This window comes from Dermacentor variabilis, unplaced genomic scaffold (genome assembly GCF_050947875.1).
Source record: "Dermacentor variabilis isolate Ectoservices unplaced genomic scaffold, ASM5094787v1 scaffold_12, whole genome shotgun sequence".
Classification (NCBI taxonomy): Eukaryota; Metazoa; Arthropoda; class Arachnida; order Ixodida; family Ixodidae; genus Dermacentor; species Dermacentor variabilis.
In genome coordinates, this window is record NW_027460280.1 from 2419630 (window position 1) to 2442297 (window position 22668).

The 22668-nt window shown below is 48.1% G+C and overlaps 2 protein-coding genes across 2 annotated transcripts in view; both read right to left on the reverse strand.

Moving 5' to 3' along the window:
- Positions 1-4500: 4500 nt before the first annotated feature.
- On the reverse strand, positions 4501-5349 carry LOC142566210 (uncharacterized). Its single transcript, XM_075677052.1, has one exon. It carries the CDS (start codon positions 5347-5349, stop codon positions 4501-4503), a length of 849 nt encoding a protein of 282 aa, XP_075533167.1.
- Positions 5350-13669: 8320 nt separating this feature from the next.
- LOC142566295 (uncharacterized) overlaps positions 13670-22668 on the reverse strand; it is a 76704-nt gene continuing 67705 nt past the window's right edge. The window contains exon 3 of the mRNA XM_075677193.1: positions 13670-14196. Within this exon, the coding sequence (XP_075533308.1) occupies positions 14171-14196 (26 nt within the window). The 3' untranslated portion in view covers positions 13670-14170. The remainder of the gene's footprint in view (positions 14197-22668) is intronic.

A 22668-nucleotide genomic window follows, 5' to 3' on the forward strand; every position in this document is an offset into this window, starting at 1 on the left:
TTCGTAAACTAGCGATTGAATCGGATACTTCTTTGGGTGATGTAGGGAACAAGTAAAATGAATAAGGGGTTTGCCTGAGTACTGGCTGTGGTATACTGTCTAGTGAATGATCATGTGTAGGACAGAAAAAGGTATTGAATTCATTTGCGATATCAGTGGCTTCCGTTACTACCGTTGTTCCTGTATTAAGTTGGCTCAGTGCGTGGTTTGAAGACAGATGAAGAAAGGACCTAATGGTATCCCAGGTTTTGCGGGTGTTATTTTTGTGTTTAACAAACGTTTTCCCAAAGTAGGAACGCTTGGTTTCTTTCAATAGTCTGGTAAGTGTATTAGAATAAGTTATGTACCGCGACTTTAAAGTTACATTAAAAGGTTGGCGTTTTAATTTTTTATGGAGGTTATCACCTTTTTAATACTTTTTAAGAGGCATCCTGTTATCCATGGGTTTCTAGGGGCGGAGAACCAGTGACTATTGTGTGTTAGACTCGTACACTCCGAGTACACGCTTTTAACTTTGTTGTTAAATTGTTCGAATGCCAGGATTGGGCCTGTTATAGAAAGAATCGGGTTCCAGTCGATTTCAGCAATTTGACTAATGAATTTAGTGGTGTGAAAGTTCTGTTTTTATGCTTCGTTGGTACGCTGGGTTACTAGACTTTAATAGAACGAATATGGGATAGGGGTCTGTTATGGAAACAGTGACTACGCCAGCACGTTGCTCTAGGTGTAAGTTTGATAATACATGATCTATTAAAGAGTGAGATCCGGACGGAGGACATCTTGTGGGTACGGTTATTAATGAAACTAGGCCATATCCCGCATAGTAGCTGGTAAGTTTAGAGCAATGACAATCATTGGGGTTAGTAATATCTATGTTTATGTCACCGAGGATGACGACATTTTTGTTTTAGTTTGCAATGATGTTCAAGATAGCATCTAGCTGAGAACAAAAGTTTGCAGAACAAGGTAATGGGGACCGGTATGCTGATCCAATTATTGTGTTTCTACTGTTAGCTGAAAGAAAAGATTTGTCGAATTCCAAAAATACAGATTCAACGTTAGGGCAAGAGAAAGATAAATCATGACGACGGTGATATGGATGGTTATCTTGGACACCGAATTGCTCAACCACCATACCGAACATTCTTACCGACGCATACTTCCATTATGTATCCAGGTTTACGAAATAGCTTGCTATCAGCGTTTGTAAACCATACTTCTGAGAGGCAAATGATAGTGAAAGGGCAATTTAGATTAGAAAAGAAATCTATCATGTTATAGTTCTTTGAGAGGCTACGTATGTTGAAGTGCATCAGGGATTTATGGGTGAGGCTGCTGTTATTTAGTGAACGTTTTAGTTCTGAAGAAAAATACACCGTCTGGAATATTTATTTGATTAGATATGAAAACAGAAGGCTCGGACAGCTACGAGGCGATTGGCGAAAGGTCGTGTGTGCTAGAAATAACGTACACGCGGCCTCCTTCTGTCTTTTGTGCTTTCATGCGGCAGTTGTCCATCCATAGAAATTTCCAGTTATGCTGCTTTTTTCAGTTTGAGGGCTTGAGCAAACAGACGTTTGTTGTCTTGTGTGAAGTGTTCGTTAGTAAAGACCTTGGCCTCTGAAGACGGAGGGAAGCCGAGAGTAGTGGTGTTTAGTCGTGCTTTCCGGGCCTTATTTACGAAATCAGCCTTCCTAGTGCGGAAACAGAAGCGTGCAATTAAATGTTTATCCTTCTTCGCAGGGACGCGGTGAACAATGTCTATGTCAGATGGTGCCACAGGGCAGCCAATCTTGTCGCTGATTTTTTGGAGAACAGCGACACATTTCTCGCCCTGTGTGGACGACACATCTCGACATTGTTTGTACGAGAATACTGCTCCAGGTCCGCTACCCTTCTAGCCAGCTTTTCGTTTTCTTTTGCCAGTGTTTCGTTCTCTGCATTCACAGCGTCACATTTTCCCCTCGATTTTCGTACAGCTGGTTCATCATGCGCAAACTTTCACGCATTTCTGTGATTTCTTTCCGAAGGGCGTCAACATCGCGAGCAAGTTCTGCATTACTGGGCATCGCTAAAACACCACGGGAGTAACCTTGGCAGCAGCAGGTGTGACAAAAGTTGACAGAAGTGGTAAATGCCGTATAAAAGCGAAGACTAGCCTGCGCAACCAAAAAGTATTGCTTAGTGGTGTGTCCCTGTTGTCATGGCTACTGCTGCCAAGTGAAGCGCAGGACCACACGGATCCCTTTTTTTTTTGTAGTGCTGGTGGCGTCACAGAGCGGTCCAGTTCAGTGGTAGCGTTGCGAGATGTCACCAGGTGCCCATGGTGATATCGACTGGCGGGGATGGTGGGCGTGAAGTCCACGTGCCAAGATAGCCGTATGCTTGTCAGCACAGCGGCGGTGGAAATCAACGCTTGCCGATTACTGTGCTCCGATCCGCGCAACCAAAAAGTATTGCTTAGTGGTGTGTCCCTGTTGTCACGGCTGCTGCTGCCAAGTCGCAGTTATAGGAGGAGTTTCTGTATCCTGTTCATTATTGTTTCTTATTGAGGTATCCTGACTCATTTGGGTACTCTACAGGTCAGTATAGAATTCTTCCGCTGCTTTTACTATATCTTCTAGATTGCTGATGGTGTTACCCTGCTTATCTTAAACTTCATACATCTTGGTTTGTCCTATGTCAGGTTTCTTTCTCACTGATTTCAGGCTGCGTCCATTTTTTTACGGCTTGTTTACTCTTTCTCACGTTGCAGTTTAAAATATCACTTATTTTCGCCTTTTTGATTAGTTTTGACAGTTCCGCGAATTCTACCTTGTCCTTTGAGTTCGCCGCTCTAATTCTTTATCGTTTCTTTATTAGGTCCTTTGTTACTTTGGAGGGCTTGCCTACTGTTTGCCTTTGAGCCTTGCCTCCCACTTCCATGGCTGCCTCTGAAGCCAGCCTAGTTACGGTTTCATTCATTGCCCTCTATGTCATCTTCATCTTTCTGTTCTGAAGCGGCACATATGTTTGCAAGTACCAGCCTGAATTTGTCTGCTTTTCCCGTTACTGCTTCTAGGTTGACCTTTTTCTTCTTGGCCACTTTCACTCTTTCTCTCTTAAAATTGAGGTGAATCCTAGCCCTCACTAACCTATGATCACTGCACTTTACCCTACCTATAACCTCTATATCCTGCACTATGCTGGGATCAGCATAAAGTATGAAATCAATTTCATTTCTTGTTTCCCCATTAGGGCTCTTCCAGGTCCCCTTCCTGTTGCTACGCTTCCTGAAAAAGGTGTTCATTATTCGAAGCTTAATCCTTTCTGTGAATTCTACAAGCATCTTTCCTCTAGTGTTCCTAGAGTCAACGCAGTAGTTGCCAATTCCTTGTTCACCACCCTGCTTTTTCCCCATTTTTACATTAAAGTCGCCCATTACTACAGTATACTGACTTTGCACTTTTCTTATCGCTAATTCAACATCTTCATAAAACTGATCTACTTCATCATCATCGTGACTGCATTGTACTACCTTTATTCTATACCCGTATTAAGTTTTATTAAGACTACAGCTACCCTCTCAATAACGCTGTAGAATTCGTCAATGTTGCCCGCTATGTCCTTATGAATTAGGAATCCTACGCCGCATTGCTTCTTATCTAGGAGTCCTCTATTCAGCAATGTATAAGCCTCACCAGTTCTTCCTTCTAATCTCACTAAGGCCCATGCTATCCCCAAAAAACGTCTGATAGTTCCTCAAAGAGACCTGCTAGGCTAGTCTCACGCGACAGAGTACGGCAATTAAAGGTTGACAGGGTCAGTTTCCATTGGCGGCCTGTCCGCATATAGAGATTCTTAGCACCCTCTGCTGTGTTACAAGTCTGACCACCGGCTTGGTCAGGTTCTCCGCAGCTGCTGGAGTCTGAGGGCCATGGCTGAATTGTCGGCATCATTAGGCAGGTGGTGGCCGAACACTGCACCAGGCAGGCCAATTCCTGTTCCGGTGAGGTATTGTCATTGTAGAAACTTAGTGAGCCTTCCTAATTTAGTTTTGCCTGGATTAGTATAGCCCCACTCGCTCTCGGCATCTTTTGCCGGTGTCAGGCGCCACTCCAAGCCTGCAGATATTGGTATGTTACTAAATGCTAAAGATAACTGCGACGGCTCATCGTTCTGACATTGTGGTTGCAAAGGAACGGTAATATTTGTCGTCTCTTCCCGTGCGAGCTATCGCATTGACTGAACAACTGCGCATGATATGGCATCGTAAACGTACGTAATATTATCAATGCGCAGCTTATCAACATTTGATTTGTATGGCATGCTTTCTTATTTCGCGAAATCACGCAAGTTTTTCGTAGCTACGCGCGTCTGCAGGGAGAAATCTTCGCGTACTGCAAATTTCCTGCCTTTTAGCTTGAAGCGATTTTCTAAGATGCGCTGCTTGTCCTTCTCTCTCTGTCTGAAAAACATTTATTTAGATAAGTTTTGCATCAACACTAGGTGGTCTCCCCCTTACGGGAGTCCATTGGCGTCGACCGCCGCCCGGGCCCGCTCAACCAAAGCCCGTTGGGCCGTCAGGTCAAAGCAGCCGAGCAGGGCTGCCTCCCAGTCCTCCCGGGAAGGGTTGGGTAGGGGGGTTAGATTTGGGGGTTTTTGACATGCCCATACCATGTGGAAAACGTCTGATGCCTTTTTCCCACAGTGCCGGCACTCCCCCTTGCAAGCGGGGTCAAAGTATTTTAAGGCTGCCGGGCACAGCAGAGTTTTGGTATAAAGGCGAACGAGAATGCGCTCCTCCGCCTTTGTGAGGCCCTTACAGGGCTTGGGATAGATGGCATGGCCAGATTGGTAGAGCTGAACGATCTCTTTGAAAGTATAGGCGGGATTGGGTTCGGGGTCCGGATCGGTGGGGGACGAAGGTGATGCCCGGAAAGTGAGCGCGCGGGCGACGGCATCGGCCGTCTCGTTTCCTTCGAGGCCCGTGTGAGCGGGAGTCCAGATAATCGTACGGTGCGAGGGGGCACCGAGATAGTCGCTGTTTTGCAAAATTTTGTAGGCAAGGTACGGTATGTGCCCTTGCTCAATATTGCGGCAAGCACCCCTCGAGTCGGTGATGATGACCCGCGAGTGTTGATCTGCGGCGGCTAGCGCGATGGCAACCACCTCTGCGTGTGTAATGGTGTGTGCACGGAAAGGGAATCCGTTTACTGCCGTGTTTTGGTGGACAACTGCGGCCGTGTACCAACCCCCATGGTACGGGCAGGAGGCGTCGACGTAGAAGACTCCGTGTTTGTGTCCGTAGTGGCGAGCCAAGGCTTCCGCCCGCGCGAGGCGTCTGCCACTATGGTCCTCTCGTGTCATGTTGACCGGAAGAGGGCGCACGTGCAGGGCATACCTCCACTGTGATGGGATATGTACGTGCTCTTCCGTATGTATTGAATGATGGATGTGTAGTCGGGCAAGGAGGCGGCAACCCGACGGCGTTTAGCGAGTCTCGTGTATTGGTTCATCAAGTGTGCCTCTCGCAGCTCCTTAAAGGTGTTGACCATCCCTAGGCCCAGGAGGCGCAGGTTGGAGGTATTGACCGGGAGGTCGAGGGCACGCTTGTAGATTTTACGGAGAAAGACTTCGAGTGCATTCTCGTCAATTTTACGTAGGTGGAGGTATGGAGCCGAGTAAAGGACTCGACTGGTTACAAATACATGCGCCAGCCGCAAGGCATCTTTGCATCGTAACCCCCCGCGCTTGTTCGAAACCCGGCGGACCATCCGGCCCACCTGGTCCCCCACCTTACGCAATTTGGCCAATGTTGTGTCAGCTTTTCGATTTTTGTAAATAAAGAGCCCCAGTACTCGGATCTCGTCGTGTTCCGGTATGGGTCCACTGTTAAGGGAGAGGTCGATTTTGGTGGTGAACTTTGGTGAGGAGCGTATGTGCACTAATTCAGATTTGGACGGGAAGCACCGAAGGCCGCATCAACGGACATAGTTGTCTACGATGTCCGCCGCTTGCTGCAGGTTGGCCTCCATTTCTCCTACCGAGCCGTGTTTAGCCCAGATGGTGATGTCGTAGGCATACAGCGCGTGTTGGATGCCGTCGACCCTCGCCAGCTGAGCGGGAAGTCTCATCATTGCCAAATTGAATAGGAGGGGCGAGAGGACCGCTCCCTGCGGGGTCCCTCGCGTGCCTAATTGGTATGGGCCGTGTTCGCTGTCCTGAATCCGAATGTATGATTGTCGGTCAGTGAGAAATTGGCTAATGTGGTTAAAGGTGTTTCGGCCGCAATCTGTTTGGGAAAGATGCGTTAGAATAATTTCGTGGGTCACATTGTCGAAGGCCCCCTTCAAATCCAAAGCGAGTACTACTTTGTCACTGAGGGGATATTCGATCGGGTCGAGACTTTCTCGGTCAAGTTGAAGCAAGACATCCTGTGCCGACCGGTGTGGGCGGAACCCGAACATGGTGTCTGCGAAAACATTTTTGTGCTTGTCCTTGAAAAGTGTGAATTTAATGATAATCGGTCGGAACTTCCCGGCATTGTATTTGGCAAGGCGATACGAGCATTCGATCTGGGAGGTTGCCACACGTATGCCAAGGGTCTGTGAGCAAAATGCTATAACTTTTTTTTCCGCAGACGACAGCCAGCTTTCGTCGTGTACGTCTGGTACACCGGAAAAAGCTAGATTTGAGCGCCGAAGTCGGTTCTCAGTATCATCACAGCGCGTTTCGGTAGTTTTAAGTTAATTACTCACACAAAGAACAGACTCGAGTGACCATACAGATGAATTATGGTGGCTCTTGTTTATGGGCCTCGGAGTCGACCTCGAGAGCGCGAAGTCTGGCTGCTAACTGTCGTAGTTCTACGTCCGCAGATGCTTGCTCGTTTTTTAAGGCGTGAAGATCTTTCCGAATGTCATCTCGGCCTGATTCAATTCTTTGAACGTTCGCTAGGACAGTCGCCAGCACCGAGTCAGTGTCTGGACCGGGATCTGACTCAATATCCCCGGACAGCAACAAAAGCATATCACCAAACAATGCTGCGACATTCTTTTTACAAGACCACTGCAAGTGACCATCTACCGGGGCTGTGTTTTCTCGTCACGTGCATTTAAATTTGAATAGTAGTATTATTTTCATCAAATTAATCTAATTGTGCCTCGTTTTAATTGAAAAAAAAGTAACGCCGTTTTCTTTCCCAATGTTTATTCCCTCCTCACATAGTTGTGCTTCGATTCCTGCTCCCGTAACCACCCTTGCTGATGTCGGTGACAATTTGTTCTGAACGGCTTTTCGCCCGAAGCTTCGCGACCTATTTGGATTGACCTTGGCGCGAGCTACTACAGCACGAGAAGAGACACAGCAGAGCTGTTCAAGAGATTGGATACTTTATACGCGATACGTTTTCAAAAGGAGTAAATAACAGATAAAATATTAGTTTTTCTTGTTTTTTTACAGTGAAGCTATTAAGAACGACTTTCCCCATTGTCGTGTCCGCGTGCAGAAAAAGATTATCATCAGCGTAGGCTCCATTGTCAGCGTCTTCTTCCACAGCTGGCTCGTTGACGCTTCTCGGCTCGTGCCACTGCTCCCGCCTTCGTCATGAACTAATTTATTTATTTATTTGTTTATTTATTAAGAAACACAAAGACGTATCCAATAAGTGAGAAAGACTTTAATGAGCCATCGGGATCTACCCAGTGATAAGCACCGGAGCCGTACGTTTACACTTCGCTGGTTAACCATTTGTACGGAGTACTTGGGCTGACAGTTTTTGTGTGTGTATGTTTGTATGCCTGTATGTTACACACACCAGAAGTTCTTCCATGTGTTAAGTCGCATCTAGAAAAGCCACTTCTGCGCCTTGAATCGCTATGGAGGCGTGGCTAACGCTCCCTTTCCCCTTTTTCTTCATCTAGTGTGCTTCTAGAACTGCAAGTGTACAACCCAGTTTTAAAAAAAAACAAGTCTTATATACGCACAAAGATGAAACGAGAACAAAGACTGTAGAAGGCCACGAGATAAAGAAAAAGGGAAAAGGGTGCGTCAGCCACGCCTCCGTAGTGCTTCATGATAAAGAAGTGTTTGATCACGTACGACATATCGCGTTTTTAAAGTTTCTAAGCTTTTGAATGGACCCTTCAGTTGCCAGTCAGCGCTGTGTCTCGCTGCTTCTCCTGCCCTTGCATTCATCCAAGTAGTTCGCACTCCGAATTTGCCAAGCTATAATTTTATGGCTTACCATTCCTATTCTACATATCACTGAGTTTACTGTTACTGATGCGTACGATATGGTATTCTGATTATCACTTTTGTCTTTAGAGATACGGTTCATTCTGCTTTCGCCCCGCCCAGTCGCAAGTTGATTTTTTCACTTGCTCTTTCGACACCACTAAGCTGTTTGATTATTTGCAGTGGAATCTTATGTCGTCCTGCTGCAACATTATTAGGGACACTTTCGTGTGCTTCTTTTTTTCAGTAAGGATTTCTACGATTTTAGCTCTCACGCTTCTCTGTTACTGCATTACAATGAGTGCTTACTTATTCTTTCTTATCACTAATGACGTCACACATGTACCGCAGCATGTCCGCATTTTCGAAGGTGTCTTCGCCCCTTATGAACGGTAGAGTTTCTTTCATTTTGTGTTTCTACTTGCCTCGCATGGTTCCATAACGTTTTTGAGAGGCCTTTATCTCTCTTGCAAGTGTCACGCCGCCAACATTCGCTTGTGCATTTTATTTTGTCTTACACTAATTCAATCGTCACCCTTTTCCGAATATTTCTTCCAACTAAAACCACCTCTTTTTGTAGTGTCAACATTCTTATCTACAATCCCTAGACGCCTGCTGACGCTCTCTGATACACCTTGCCCTACCCTTCTTCCAGCGTTCACTTCATTCATCTTTCAAGGACAGCAATTTTTACCCGTCTTTGTCGTGTATCTCCTGCAGAGTGACCTGTACAGAAACTTGAAGAAAGGGTGTTAACCGAGGAGCCCCATTTTTATTAATCATATCATGAGAAGCCAACAAATACTGACACCAAGGAGAACAAAGGAGAAATTACTTGTGCATAATAAATGAAATAAAGTGTAAATTAATGGAAATTAAAGCGGATGAAAAAATAACTTCCCGCGGGTGGGAACCGAACCCACAACCTTCGCATTTCGCGTGCGATGCTCTACCAATTGAGCTACCGGGGCGCTGTTTTCCCATCGACTTTCTTGGGTATTTATGTGCCCTAGTAGAACCTTGGGAGTGTTAGATAGCGCCACCACTCACACACCTTGGCGGCGGACGTGGAACGTCCTTTTTGCCGCAGGCGTCACGAGAACGTGATCTGAGAACGCGAAATGCGAAGGTTGTGGGTTCGGTTCCCACCTGCGCCAAGTTGTTTTTTCATCCACTTTAATTTCCATTAATTGTTATGTTCTTTATTTCATTTATTAAGCACAAGTAATTTCTCCTATGTTCTCCTTGGTGTCAGTGTTTGTTGGCTTCTCATGATATGACTAATAAAAATCGGGCCCCTCGGTTAACCCCCTTCCTTCTCGTTCATTACATAACGAGGGTCTCGAATCCGGCTACATTGATGCCTTCAGGTAGCGTATGTGGGTTTATTGACCAGTTGCCTTCACCCAAAAAGATCACGTTCTCGTGGCGCCTGCGGCAAAAAGGACGTTGTACGTCCGCCGCCAAGGTCTGTGAGTGGTGGTGCTGGCTAACACTTCCAGGTTTCTACTGGGACACATAAATACCCAAGAAAGTGGATGGGGAAACAGCGCCGTGGTAGCTCAATTGGTAGAGCATCGCACGCGATATGGGAAGGTTGTGGGTTCGGTTCCCACCTGCGGCCAGTTGTTTTTTCATCCACTTTAATTTTCATTAATTTATCATTTTTTATTTCATTTATTAAGCACAAGTAATTTCTCCTATGTTCTCCTTGGTGTCAGTGTTTGTTGGCTTCTCCTGTACAGAAACTTGCAATCTCAGACTGCTGTAGGAAGGGCCTCGACTTTGCCTCTATGCTTTTTGATATCTCTGAGTTTTGTTTTTCATTCAGTTTTAAGTATTCTACTGGTGTCGGTTCATATATCATGCGTTGATAACTCTTCCAAAGTTTAAGTTGATAAGTACAAATGGGCGAATGTCCAGAGTTTCGAATACGAATCTAATATTACGCACTAACTATTCATATTTGTCTTCGAAAGGAACTATTCGGTATTTCCGAATATTTGAAGCAGGCGAAATATTTGCCAACAACCGATACTTAGGCTTTTATTCTCCACCTGCTTAAGAGAATACGGCGAATTAGAAAAAGTGAAACAGCGGCAAAGGTTTTTGATGGAATGCTGAAAATTAATTACACTCGTTTTCCTTTCCATTTCGCGGTGGTGAGTATTCTTGCAGTCCGTCATTTATTTTTCTTTCTTTGTTTTGCTGTCTAGTTATGGTGAATTTCTTTATCTTTATGCCATAACCAGAGATGTTCTTCTTCCAACTCTCCGGTTTTCGTGTTTTACGGCACAGAAGTTCTTCAGCAGCTTCTTCTTTTTATCTTACCACAACTTGTCATATTTTATTAGGAAAATGTTTTTGCGTATTTGTAAAGCTCTATTTTATACATGAACAATTCATTCTTGGAAAGTTTGTTTGCAACCAGGCTCAAAAGAACGTCACCGTGGCAGAGGGCCCCTACCATGCCCTGTAGTCAATTTTGGTTATATGCTGAACGTTGTTACGTCGCCTCCAGGGAGCGTTCTAGCGCAATATTTTTCCAAATTGGTTCATCAATAGAATTATTTAGGCGGCCCTTGATTTCAGGACGCGAGCGCCGCTGCCAAGAGAGACACTCTCGCCACGTCCAGCCTCCGCAAGCGAAATTACTTGCACGCCTCCTCCCATGCCGGAGGATCGCATTCGTTGCGGGCCTCGCCTTCATTTTTCCCCTTCGCTTTGTATGCTGCCTGGTGCACGTCCGTTGACGGCTTCACGCGCGAGCTGTTGTGCTTGTCGCGCTTCGCTCAGCGCACGATTTTGAACAGCTGACCGGCGGTATAAGTCAATGCTACACCAATGCAGAGGCCAGCAGATCACACAGCATGATCGCGCGCACGGTTCCGCTTCTGCGCGCAACGACGTAGGGAACGCGCCGACGAATCTCTCTCGGTGCGGTGCGAAGAAAAACATTCGGTTTGTGTTTTATTATCTCTGTAAACCTTAATTCGTCTATTGATGCAACATATTACACAAATAACAGATGGAATAATTCTCGAAATCATGTGCCACTGCGAGCGACGTACCTATGTCGGCGCACTTGTCCTGGGAGCGCGGCGGCCGCGAGGAGGAGGGCCAGCGACGCTTTCCGCGACACTGGAAGACACGATCGTTAGCGCGCACTGTACGAATGGCGCTTGTCAGCTCAAAATGGCCAGGCCTGGGGCCCTTTCAAGTTCAATTTGTTCCCGTAGACGCCTTTGGATTTTGGAGCCTACGACGAGATCGGAAGCTATCGCTTACGTTTGAGTTGACGGTGTCTCACCCCTTTGCTACGTATGACTTGTCGCACTGATCGGCATGAATAGCTTTGCGAGTGTCGAACGAAACGTGTGACCACGTCGGCATCATCACAAGGGGTAAGCGATGAGTGCGGACTCGCTTGGTTCCCAACGAGCCGGGACTTGTTCGAGCCGAATGTCGGCACGTGGCTCGCCGTGCGCCGCGTCGGTCACTGCGGTTGCGCGTAGCGAGCGGACTCGTCGCGGCAACCCGCGGTGCAGACGCAGCCGTAGTGCGCATGCGCCGCGTGCGGCCGGCTTTGTGCCCGACTGTTCGGCCATGCGACCTGCTTTGAGCTGCACTCGCGTGGTCGATGGATAGGAGTCACATCCAAAGTGCTGTCAACGGCTCAATATCGGGCGATATCTGCCGAGGCGCCTCGACTGAAGCTGCCAGAGAGAGCGCTGGCAAGCGTACGCGCGGTTTCGCGTGGGAGACGGGTGCTCGAGGCTGACCGCAATCAGCGACAAGCAGTGCGCGTGACCGCCTTCGGGAAGTGCGTAATTCTTGTCGAAATTCGAAACGCAGATTTTGAGTCTGTTTAGTAAACTCTATTAAAAAGCTTTACACCTTCCGGGTCGCACTTTGTCCGGCAACATTAATCGTCATCTGTCTTGCCCGCCTTCCCTTAACGCTGCGAGCACGGTACTTCCAAGTCACGAACGGCTTGTGTGTGCGTTATCAGCGTGACACCGCATTCTCGACAGGTAAATAGCGAGCGCAGAGTTTTCAAGAAAGGCAAAAGCAACGCCGACGAGGGTTATCGCTGTGGAACAAGATGCAGTAAGCCCCAATAGGTGTAAGGTTTTTTAAGATTGTCAGTCAACAAATACCGGGTTTTTCAGCGGACACTTTCAAATTTTTTTTAAAATTGCCAGTGGCAGGCAGCACAATTCTAGTCCATGAGCTTGTCTACTCGTAGAGGGAAACATTAATTGCAGAAAAGAATTGAAATGCATAATCGATTAATTACCAAGAAATCACTAATTATGTTTCTAGCTAATTACCTTATGGCATATATTGCAATTTACAAATTTTCGCCGGGGAGTTCGCAAGTTGGATCCTTCGAACGAGTTATCACGATGACACCACTTTGGCGATATTAATTAGCGAAATTAACGGAGAAATGTATTGGCATTCGAGTTACTTTTGCACTGAAGTGCACAAAACGACGTATTTTTTTTTAAAGAACGTAAATGGAACGACATAGCATGTATACCGCAAGTTTGACGGCGCAGATCTCGTACATGATGTGATCCACACATTTCTTTTTTCAAGTGGATTGGATATGCCTTGCAATCTCAGCCGTTCGAATTTGTAAATTGCAATATGTGCCATAATGTCATTAGTTAAAACTTAATTAGTGATTTTTTGTTACTTAGTCGATTGTGCACTTGAATTTTTTGTGCATGTCTACCTGTTCGAGAAGACCGGCGCATGGACTAGAATTTCAGTCTGCCACAGGCAATTAAGGATGTTTCACAGTATTGACACTCTGCACACACAGAAAGGAGCGCCCTTGACGCTTCTCGACTGACGTCGGCCCGTCAAGTGGCCCCGAAAGGGCAAAGGCAGCTCTGCGGAAAAGACAGACTGTGAGCGCCACGCACAGGCGAGATGCTCGCAGCAGCATATGCGGAGCTTTTTCACCAACCCTACTTTAGGGCTCCTTTAATAAACTATACGTGCAGTTTATAATGACAACTGCTAATGCTGTGGTTAAAATAGACTCCTTGACTCGGAAAATAAGCTCTTCACTATTCATTGCAGGGGTGGTATCCAATATTACGCAGAAATAAATATTCCTGCTGTAAATAAGTATATGCGCTGGCGATTTATTATTCCATGTTCGATTATATAATCGGCAACCTACTATTCGTCGGAAGAGTACGCATTTGGGCTGGTTGGTTCATGATTGCAAGCAGTAGCACAGCGCTGGCGTCCCCCTCCTCGTCCTGTTGTTTAGCGCTGCTTTGCTGCTGCTACTTGCACTCGATTCGCCGACCTCGAGCGCTACCCGAGCTGTCTTCTGCGGGCGTTCGCGCACAGCTCGTGGCCGCTCGGCCACGTCGCTACTCACACCTGCAGCCAGGTGCCGATGGCTGATGCAGAGAAGAGACAGACATCGTCCACCAAGTTATTTATTGTAAAGTAAAAGGGTCCTAAAAGGGCAGTGTACCAAACGATTGTAACAGCTGCCCAGTAAATCATTCTTTCAAAGGAAATGCTGCGGAGAAATATGTAAGGCACATCACTTATGTCTGTGTTGAGATGCATTTCGACATCGCTGCACATAAAAACAAGGCCACTCGGCGCTCCAAGTGTCATTTGTGCGCATTACATTGGACCAAGATTGTACAGTAGCGGGTGCCACCGCGTGTTGCCCAAATGGCCATAAATAAGCACTCTCATAAATAGATTTGGCGGGGAATGTGTCGAGGCGGCTGATCACAGGGCTCTATATGGGAGTCCGCCAGGGCGTTGAGCAAGTGCGTAGCCCGCCGTCTGTTTTTGGCACACACAGGCGGAGGTTTGTACTGCGGGGCCGATCGAGGTCCGGCCAGAATAGCAGCAAATGGAGCGATGGTCGCTATTCTTAGGAGGCGCTATCACAGCGGGAGATCCTTCAGCGGCCTGGCTCCTGGGGCGGACCTGCGAAGAACATTATGCACACTGAAGTCACGTGTGCCAATCTTGGTGAAGCAAAGCTTTAATCTTCGCCAAGTCAAACGAGCTAGCTCATTTCATCTGACTAATGCTCGTCGTACTACAGATTGTGTTTGCTCAATAATATGCAACTACATGCGATCGTTGAAATTGCGTGTATTTCCATGCATGCTACACAAATTGTGATCGCATGCAATGTTTATGATTATGCACCGCGCATGTCACAGCTTTGTTCTAATGCAATGATTATACACCGTTCAGAAGGTATGCCGAAATAAAAACGCCACTTCAGCCGGACCCGCCGTGGTTGTTTAGTATATAGCTATGGTGTTGGTCTGCTCAGCATGAGATGGCGGGATCGAATCCCGGCGACCGCGTTTCGATGGGGGCGAAATGGAAGAACACCTGCGTACTTAGATTTAGCAGCACGTTAAAAAACCTCAGGTGGTCCAAATTTTCCGAGTCCCCCACTACGGCGTGCGTCATAATCAGAAAGTGGTTGTGGCGCGTAAAACCTCATAATTTATTTCAATTTAAATCATGGGGAAGCGCTGTGCGAGACCTTGACGCGGAGTTGTTACGGGATCGATGTGTGATGCATGGTGTCACACAATGCGACGTGAAAGCGATGTGCATCAATAACCCGCCGTGGTTGCTCAGTGGCTATGGTGTTGGGCTGCTGAGCACGAGGTCGCGGGATCGAATCCCGGCCACGGCGGCCGCATTTCGATGGGGGCGAAATGCGAAAACACCCGTGTGCTTAGATTTAGGTGCACGTTAAAGAACCCCAGGTGGTCAAAATTTCCGGAGTCCTCCACTACGGCGTGCCTCATAATCAGAAAGTGGTTTTGGCACGTAAAACCCCAAATATTATTATTATGTGCATCAATAATGGCTATGGTAGATGTATGCAAAGGAAAGCACGCCTCATATTTAAATACATTTTAAGAAGCTGTACAACTTGTGCCATTGTGCCACAACCCTAATCTGAAGGACTACACAAGAATGGGTACTGCCCAGTGGTTCATAGCCAACGGTGCAAAGAATGGCGCTGATCAAACATGAGGCACATGCGTATCTCGTTGAATATCCCACACTATAATATTATTAGGTCGACGTGCTTTAGGCATTCAATACAGTTGTTGATTTTGCGCTTGATCATGCAGACAACTGCGCTCACTTATTGTTCGGTCAACCTGCTGCAGTAAGACGGCTTAGCACGTGTATAGCAATGGATGAACGACGAAATGGGCAACCGAGGATTTTTTCGTCAGATTGGCATTCAGCAAAGCTGTGCTCCTCAAAGCGCTCTGGTTGTGCCCCTTCAGGGCCGAGAATGATGTCCTCCGATGGGCTTCCAACGCTGGCTGGGAAAGTGACCAACAGATAACGAAAGCTAGGAAAGCATAGGGCAAATAACTCGTTTTTTTTCATTGAGACGTAAAAAAACAAAGGGAATTGAATGTGGACGAAAAAAACTACCGCAAGTAAGAACCTAGCCCGCATCTACGCATCATGCATGCGATACCTTTGCCAGTCAGGATACCGCGGCACCATTCTGCCATCCACATTCTTGGGTATTAGTGTATAAGTAAAACACGTAACCGTGGGAGTGTTATCCAGCGGCATCACTCATGGCCATACCCGCGGATGTAAAACATTCTTTTCTATCACAGGCCTCATGTAGTACGTGAATTTGGGATAAGGCCACTGTCCAATAAACCCCCATATGCTACCTGAAGACATGAAAACTCCTGTGGTCGAGACCATCGCTGTGCATTAAAGGACAAGATGGGGTACCCTGAGGCCGGATTTTGTTAGGCCAATAAAAATATAAAAGCGACAGAAATTTCAACCACGGAACGCACGACCCTCTACTGCTTTTATTATTATTGTGATAGCATTTATACGAACACTCAAGGCGAAAGTTTGCAGTCGCTGTGATGTTCCGATATAACGTCCAAGTGCAGTAAGAGCGCTTCCCTGAGCGCAGTAACTGGCGGATTCGAGGGAAATCCTGCGAGCCAAGAAGGATGATGGTTTCACGGGCGCCGCCCAATTTAAGATGTCCGCTCCTCTGCCTTTAAGTCGATGTGCTTTCATACACGCTGTCGCACATCGAGGTCGCCAAATCTCACGTTTTGGAGCGAGCGAAGGATGCTCCCCTGTCGCTCGGCGAGTTGAGCCCTGCCTCGAAAGCGAGGCTGCGGACGGAGTCATTGAGGGCTCGCCGCTTAGTTCGCTTTGAGGTGCGGCATGAGGGACAAATTGTTCGCTGCTGTTGCCGCTCTTCCTCACCCCAGCGTTTTCAGATGGCTGTCTGCGATCCTCGAGTGAGATGATTTCATGTTTGTCTGTGCGTGCGTGACATCATGCTTGTTCATTCAGTTAGTAGTCGAATGTTTATTAGTGTGTACGGTCGATAGAATCACTAATCTTAGTTCACTTAGATGTCTAATAATTTGCTAACGCAATTGGTGATTCACCTTTGGAGTGAAACTGCGACATTTTTACCAAATGGACTCCACACCATTTTATGTTTTGTTTTGAAACGCGAGAATACTTTATATTGCTATGTGCTACTTCTCGAACGTATGTATTTGATTAAAGAATTCTGCAACTCGAACAAAGCCTTTTACTGCCGAATTTTCATGTTCTGCAGCACGGGCGTTGTGGTAGGCCGCGGCGTGAATGACGGTGAACGTGACGAAGCCGGCAATGCAGCAAATACACAGGGGCGGAGGTCGGCACCAGCGCTGTGCTGTCAACGCGGTTCTTGTCAGCAGGGACGCACGCGTCTTCACTTGTGCGCGAAGGGAACCACTGAAATCTACACACGCTTAATGAATATATAAAAAGCTCACTCCACTACCTGCATAGAAACCATGTTGCAGGTTCCGCGCCTTTATATTTACTGCACTGCAACCATGTTCAGACTGGCTCCCCCGGATAAGCATGACCCCATGTTTCCCCTCCAGACAAAGAAACATCATTCTTCCATTCTACATAGAGCTTTCTGCCAAGTCCGTGTCAGGTTTTGTTAGTACGTTTCTGCGACTCTCGGTTGCCATCAGTTAAAATGCATCCAGAGATGCATGCATGCAGACCATGCATCCAGAGATGAGGGCAAGCTCGGACAAAACAAAACACAATTCGTTCTAAAAAATCCCCATACACGAGGGATATAGCAGAAGCACACGAAGGTGTTACACACCAGGAAATAAGGGTAACCCACAAATGTAATAATTCACAGTTTTTGAGAACGCTAAAAAAATAGGTTAAAGGTTACAAAAAATTTGCAAGGCACAAACTTGTCTCTGTTGTTTGAAAACACAAATTCGTTTACCATTAATCGAGGAATATAGCAAAGCAGGCGGTTTGAAGAAAGCATTTTAGCACATATGTTTCTTTATAAACAAACTATAACAATGCCTTTGAACTCTCTTCTTAAGCTGAGAAAAAAAGCTAATTTAACAATTTGTTTTAATGTATAGAATTCAGCTTGTTCCAGAAAGAGTCCACAACTTCGGAATGTGTTGAACAAATGAAGCAAAGTATACCGTAAAATCTGCCGTCCGTATTCAGTTCAGCAGAAGATTCACAAGTATCGGTTACAAAAAGAATAGTAAAGAACATCGGCCCTTACGTGAGGGACATTTATAAAAGCGTACTTATTATGACAAACAAGCATTTCATACTGACAGCTAAGTTCCAGTCTTATAGTTTGCATGCTGGTATAAAATTAAACCCGCGGAAAATTTCTTTCGTGTGCGCGCGATACCCCTTCACTGGGCCGCTTTTGGTACGCTTCCACGTGGCATGTGCCACGCATTTTCTGTAAGGGCCTCCAGCGTAGAAGCGTGCGAGAAAGCGGCGTACAAGTATGCTCGACTCTTAGGGGAGTCGCCGCCGCAGTGAAGACACCATGCGGCCCTGCTGACGAAGACAGCACCACTCTCGAAACTGTTGGCACAAATAAACTCTCAGTTTTCGTTTACGCCAACGCCCCTATTGGGCCCACAATTCTTTATATATATATATATATATATATATATATATATATATATATATATATATATATATATATATATATATATATATATATATATATATATTGACGCGTGTACTTTATCGGGCGACCACGTTTCGCCGCCTAAGAAATGTTATCGCGCAGCGCGGGACGCCCCTGCATGTATCCGAAGTTTCTGGAAAGTTTTCGATGCTTCTATCCGCTGTCTGTTGTCGCCGGATCTTGCGTTATCTGATTTATTCGCCTGACGCGAATGGTGTAGAACTTCGTAGAAGGCACGCGGGCCCCAACGATTAGTCTGGAACGTTCGAGAACTGCTGTATAAAAGCCGACGCGCTTGACCCGCAGATCAGAATTTCGACGATCGCCGACCGTGTTCGCCGCTATCGTTGTGCTATAAGTGTAGCCTATTTTGTGGGCACAGGTTCGCCCAATAAATGTTAGTTTTGTCTTTCACAGTATTGCTGTGTTCTTCTTCATCACCACCACGTGACATCTGGTGGAAGTGCTTGTGCGTTCATGTACCAAACGCCCCCGCAAAGCCGCGATCCAAGCCCGAAGCCCGAGGACAAAACCAACATCGCCCAAGACCAGCGTGCTAGCGGCCGATTGCAAGGACTGCCCCCAGAGCACGGACTTCTACCAGAGACGAGCAGGAAGATTGCCACCAAGTCCACCCCAATGCCAGCCCCAGCGTCCCCCGTCGTGCTGCAGCAGCCCAGCGAGCCCCCAACGTTGCGCGGTTCAACATTCGAGGACCCGGAAACCTGGCTCGAGACTTATGAGAGGGTCGCTGCATTTAACAGCTGGAACAGCGACGACAAACTCCGACATGTCTTCTTCGCATTGGAAGACGCTGCCAGGAAGTGGTTCGAGAACAGAGAAGCCACCTTAACGACCTGGGACCTTTTCCGAAGCGGCTTCCTGCAGACATTCACAAGCGTCGTACGCCGAGAACGAGCCCAAGCCCTACTAGAAACCCGAGTGCAGCTGCCCAATGAGACCACCGCGATTTTTACAAAAGAAATGAGCCGCCTATTCCGCCACGCCGATCCGGAAATGTTCGAGGAAAAGAAAGTTCGGCTACTGATGCGTGGTGTAAAGGAGGAACTTTTCGCCGGTATGGTACGAAGCCCACCGAAGACTGTCGACGAGTTTCTTCGCGAGGCCACTAGCATCGAGAAGACACTGGAAATGCGGAACCGGCCATTCAACCACCCCTCGAATTCGACAAGCTACGCCGGGGTTCAGTCACTGGCCACCGACGACCTGCGCGAGACTATCCGAGCGGTCGTGCGGGAGGAGCTACAGAAGCTGTTCCCGTCATCACAGCCTCAAGTGGCTTCGATTGCTGACGTCGTACGTGAGGAGCTCCAACAACACCTCCGAGTAGCCCCGCAATCGCCGCAGCCTCAACCGCAAGCGATCACATACGCCGCTGTAGCCCGCCGTCACGTTCCGCCTCCGCGCCCACGGCAGGGCCCAGTGACGACACAGTTTCGTCGTCCGCCGCCGCCAGCACGCCCACCCGTCGCATAGCACACCTACGCGAGGAAGACGGACATTTGGCGAGCCCCCGACCACCGCCCGCTTTGCTATCACTACGGAGAAGCCGGCCATGTGTATCGCCGATTCCCATACCGCGACTTGGGACTGAGAGGGTTCGCCGTCAGCGCGCCGCGTCCACAGCTTGGAGAGCGCCCACGTGACATCGCCGACTACCTCTCCGCCACTCAGTGGAGCGCTCGACGACCGTCCCGTTCGCCGTCACCAGGCCGCTACCTGTCGCCGCAGCGCCGACCATACATCGGCCCAGCGCGGGGCCGCTCTACGAGCCCATATCCGGAAAACTAAAAGCAGCAACCGATGGAGGTGCGGTTGCTGTTCGTCGAACTGACAAAGATCCTCCGCCACGGACGAAGACGAAGAGACCATCTCGACGACCTAATGACGACACACCGCCATCCCGACGAAGTCAGGCAGCCAAGACTACACCGACGAAAGACGACTTGATGACGCGACGTTCCAGCTTCAGTTCAACACGACGCAGCCGTGATCCGACGCCAAGACCAAACTGTAACGCAAGACAAAGAACCACCGACCTCGACGTGCTTCTCGACGGCCACGCAGTGCCTGCCTTAGTCGACACAGAGGCCGATTACTCCGTCATGAATGGACACATCGTCGCCCAGTTGAAGAAGGTTAAGACTGCATGGGAAAGCCCTCCAATTCGGACCGCTGGAGGACACCTGATTACGCCGTCTGGAATCTGCACGGCAAGAAATATGGTTCATGACCGGACTTACCCTGCCACTTTCGTTATATTCCAACAATGTTCTCGCGACGTCATTCTCGGCATGGACTTCCTAAACCTACACGGCGCAGTCATCGACCTGAAGTCGAAGTCGATAACCCTGTCTGAAGATCAAGCGATACCGCCGGAGAGCTCTCTTAGTCACCATGCCTTAAGCGTGCTCGAAAGTCAAGTCAGCATCCCGCCTCGCTCCAGCATTGTCATTTCCGCCGGCACCAAAACACCTGCCGACGTAGAAGGCGTCATAGAGGGTGACCACCGTCTACTGCTAGACCGTGAAATTTGCGTCGCAAGAGGGATCGCTCGACTGCATGGAGGGAAAACTGAAGTGTTGCTGACAAACTTCAGCCAGGAGTTCAAGCCCATCAACAAGGGCACGACGATCGCGTACATCGAGGAAATTCTGGAAACCAGTAATGCGTTTGTCCTCTCGGATTGCGCCACATCTACCCCGACGACCATGGTTCCCGAACCAGACTACGGCATTAATCCAAGTCTCCCCGTGATTAAGCAGCAGCAGCTCAGAAGTCTGCTCCGACGATACAAAAGCTGCTTTTCGACGTCATCGAGGATTCGACAAACCCCAGTAGCCAAGCATCGCATAATCACCGAGGAGTGCACTCGACCACTCCGCCAGAGCCCTTACCGAGTTCCGCCGCGAGAACGTGAAGCTATAAGAGAACAAGTCGACGAAATGCAGCGCGACGACATCATCCAGCCGTCGAAAAGCCCGTGGGCATCCCCTGTTGTCCTGGTGAAGAAAAAGGACGGAACCCTAAATTTCTGCGGCGATTATCGTCGTCATGAACAAGATCATGAAGAAGGACGTATACCCCCTCCTACCGATAGACGACGCATTGGATCTGCTCTGTAACGCTGATTACTTCTCGTCGATGGACCTCAAGTCTGGCTATTGGCAAATAGAAGTCGACGAAAGAGATCGCGAAAAGACCGCCTTCATCACCCCAGACGGCCTCTACGACTTCAAGGTTATGCCATTTGGACTGTGCTCGGCGCCTGCAACGTTCCAGCGCGTGATGGACACGGTTTTAGCAGGATTGAAGTGCCAGACCTGTCTCGTTTACTGGGATGACGTCGTTGTCTTCGCCGGAAATTTCGACGATCACCTTAGGCGGCTTGCAACAGTGCAAGAGGCCATCAAGTCATCAGGGCTCGCTCTGAAGCCAGAAAAGTGGCGCTTCGCTTACGATGAGCTTGTGTTCCTAGGCCACGTAATCAGCAAATCTGGTGTCTGTCCAGACCCGCAAAAGACAGCTGCCATCGCTCAGTTCTCGCAACCGATCGACAAGAAGGCAGTGCATAGATTTCTTGGCATGTGTGCCAACTACAGGCGAATTGTCAAGTACTTTTCACGCATTGCTGAGCCGTTGACGCGGCTAACTAAATGTGACGTCGAGTTCAAGTGGGATGCGCCGCAGGCCGACGCATTTCAAGAATTCAAACGACGCATGCAGTCGCCGTCCGTACATGCGCAGTTTGACGAGACGCGGATACCGAAATCCACACTGACGCCAGTAGCCTAGGCCTCGGTGCCGTCCTAGTCCAGAGAAACGATGGACATGAACACGTGATAGCTTACGCTAGCCGGTCGTTGTCAAAAGCGGAAGGCAATTATTCTACAACGGAAAAGGAATGCCTCGCCATCGTCTGGGCTAGAGCGAAATTTCGCCCTTACCTATATGGCAGGCCATTCAAATTGGTCAGCGACCATCACGCGTTGTGTTGGCTAGCTAACTTAAAGGACCCTTCAGGACGGCTGGCACAGTTAAGCCTCAGACTACAAGAATACGACATCACTGTAACATAAAAGCCCTGACGAAAGCACTCTGACGCCGACTGCTTATCACGCGCCCCCATCGATCCCCCGCCGCAAGACGACGAGGACGACGACGCCTTCCTTGGAATAATAAGCGCGGAAGACTTCGCCGAACAGCAACGAAGGGACCCGGAGCTAAAAGCCTTAGTCGAGTATTTGGAAGGGCACACCGACGTTGTGCCTAGGGCATTTAAGCGTGGATTGTCATCGTTCACGCTTCAAAACAACCTACTCGTGAAGAACTGCTCACCAGTCCGCGCCAACTACCTTCTTCTT

What these genes read in the sequence shown, in the direction of transcription:
- LOC142566210 (XM_075677052.1), bottom strand. Translation starts at nt 5,349, where the DNA reads ATGACACGAGAGGACCATAGTGGCAGACGCCTCGCGCGGGCGGAAGCC.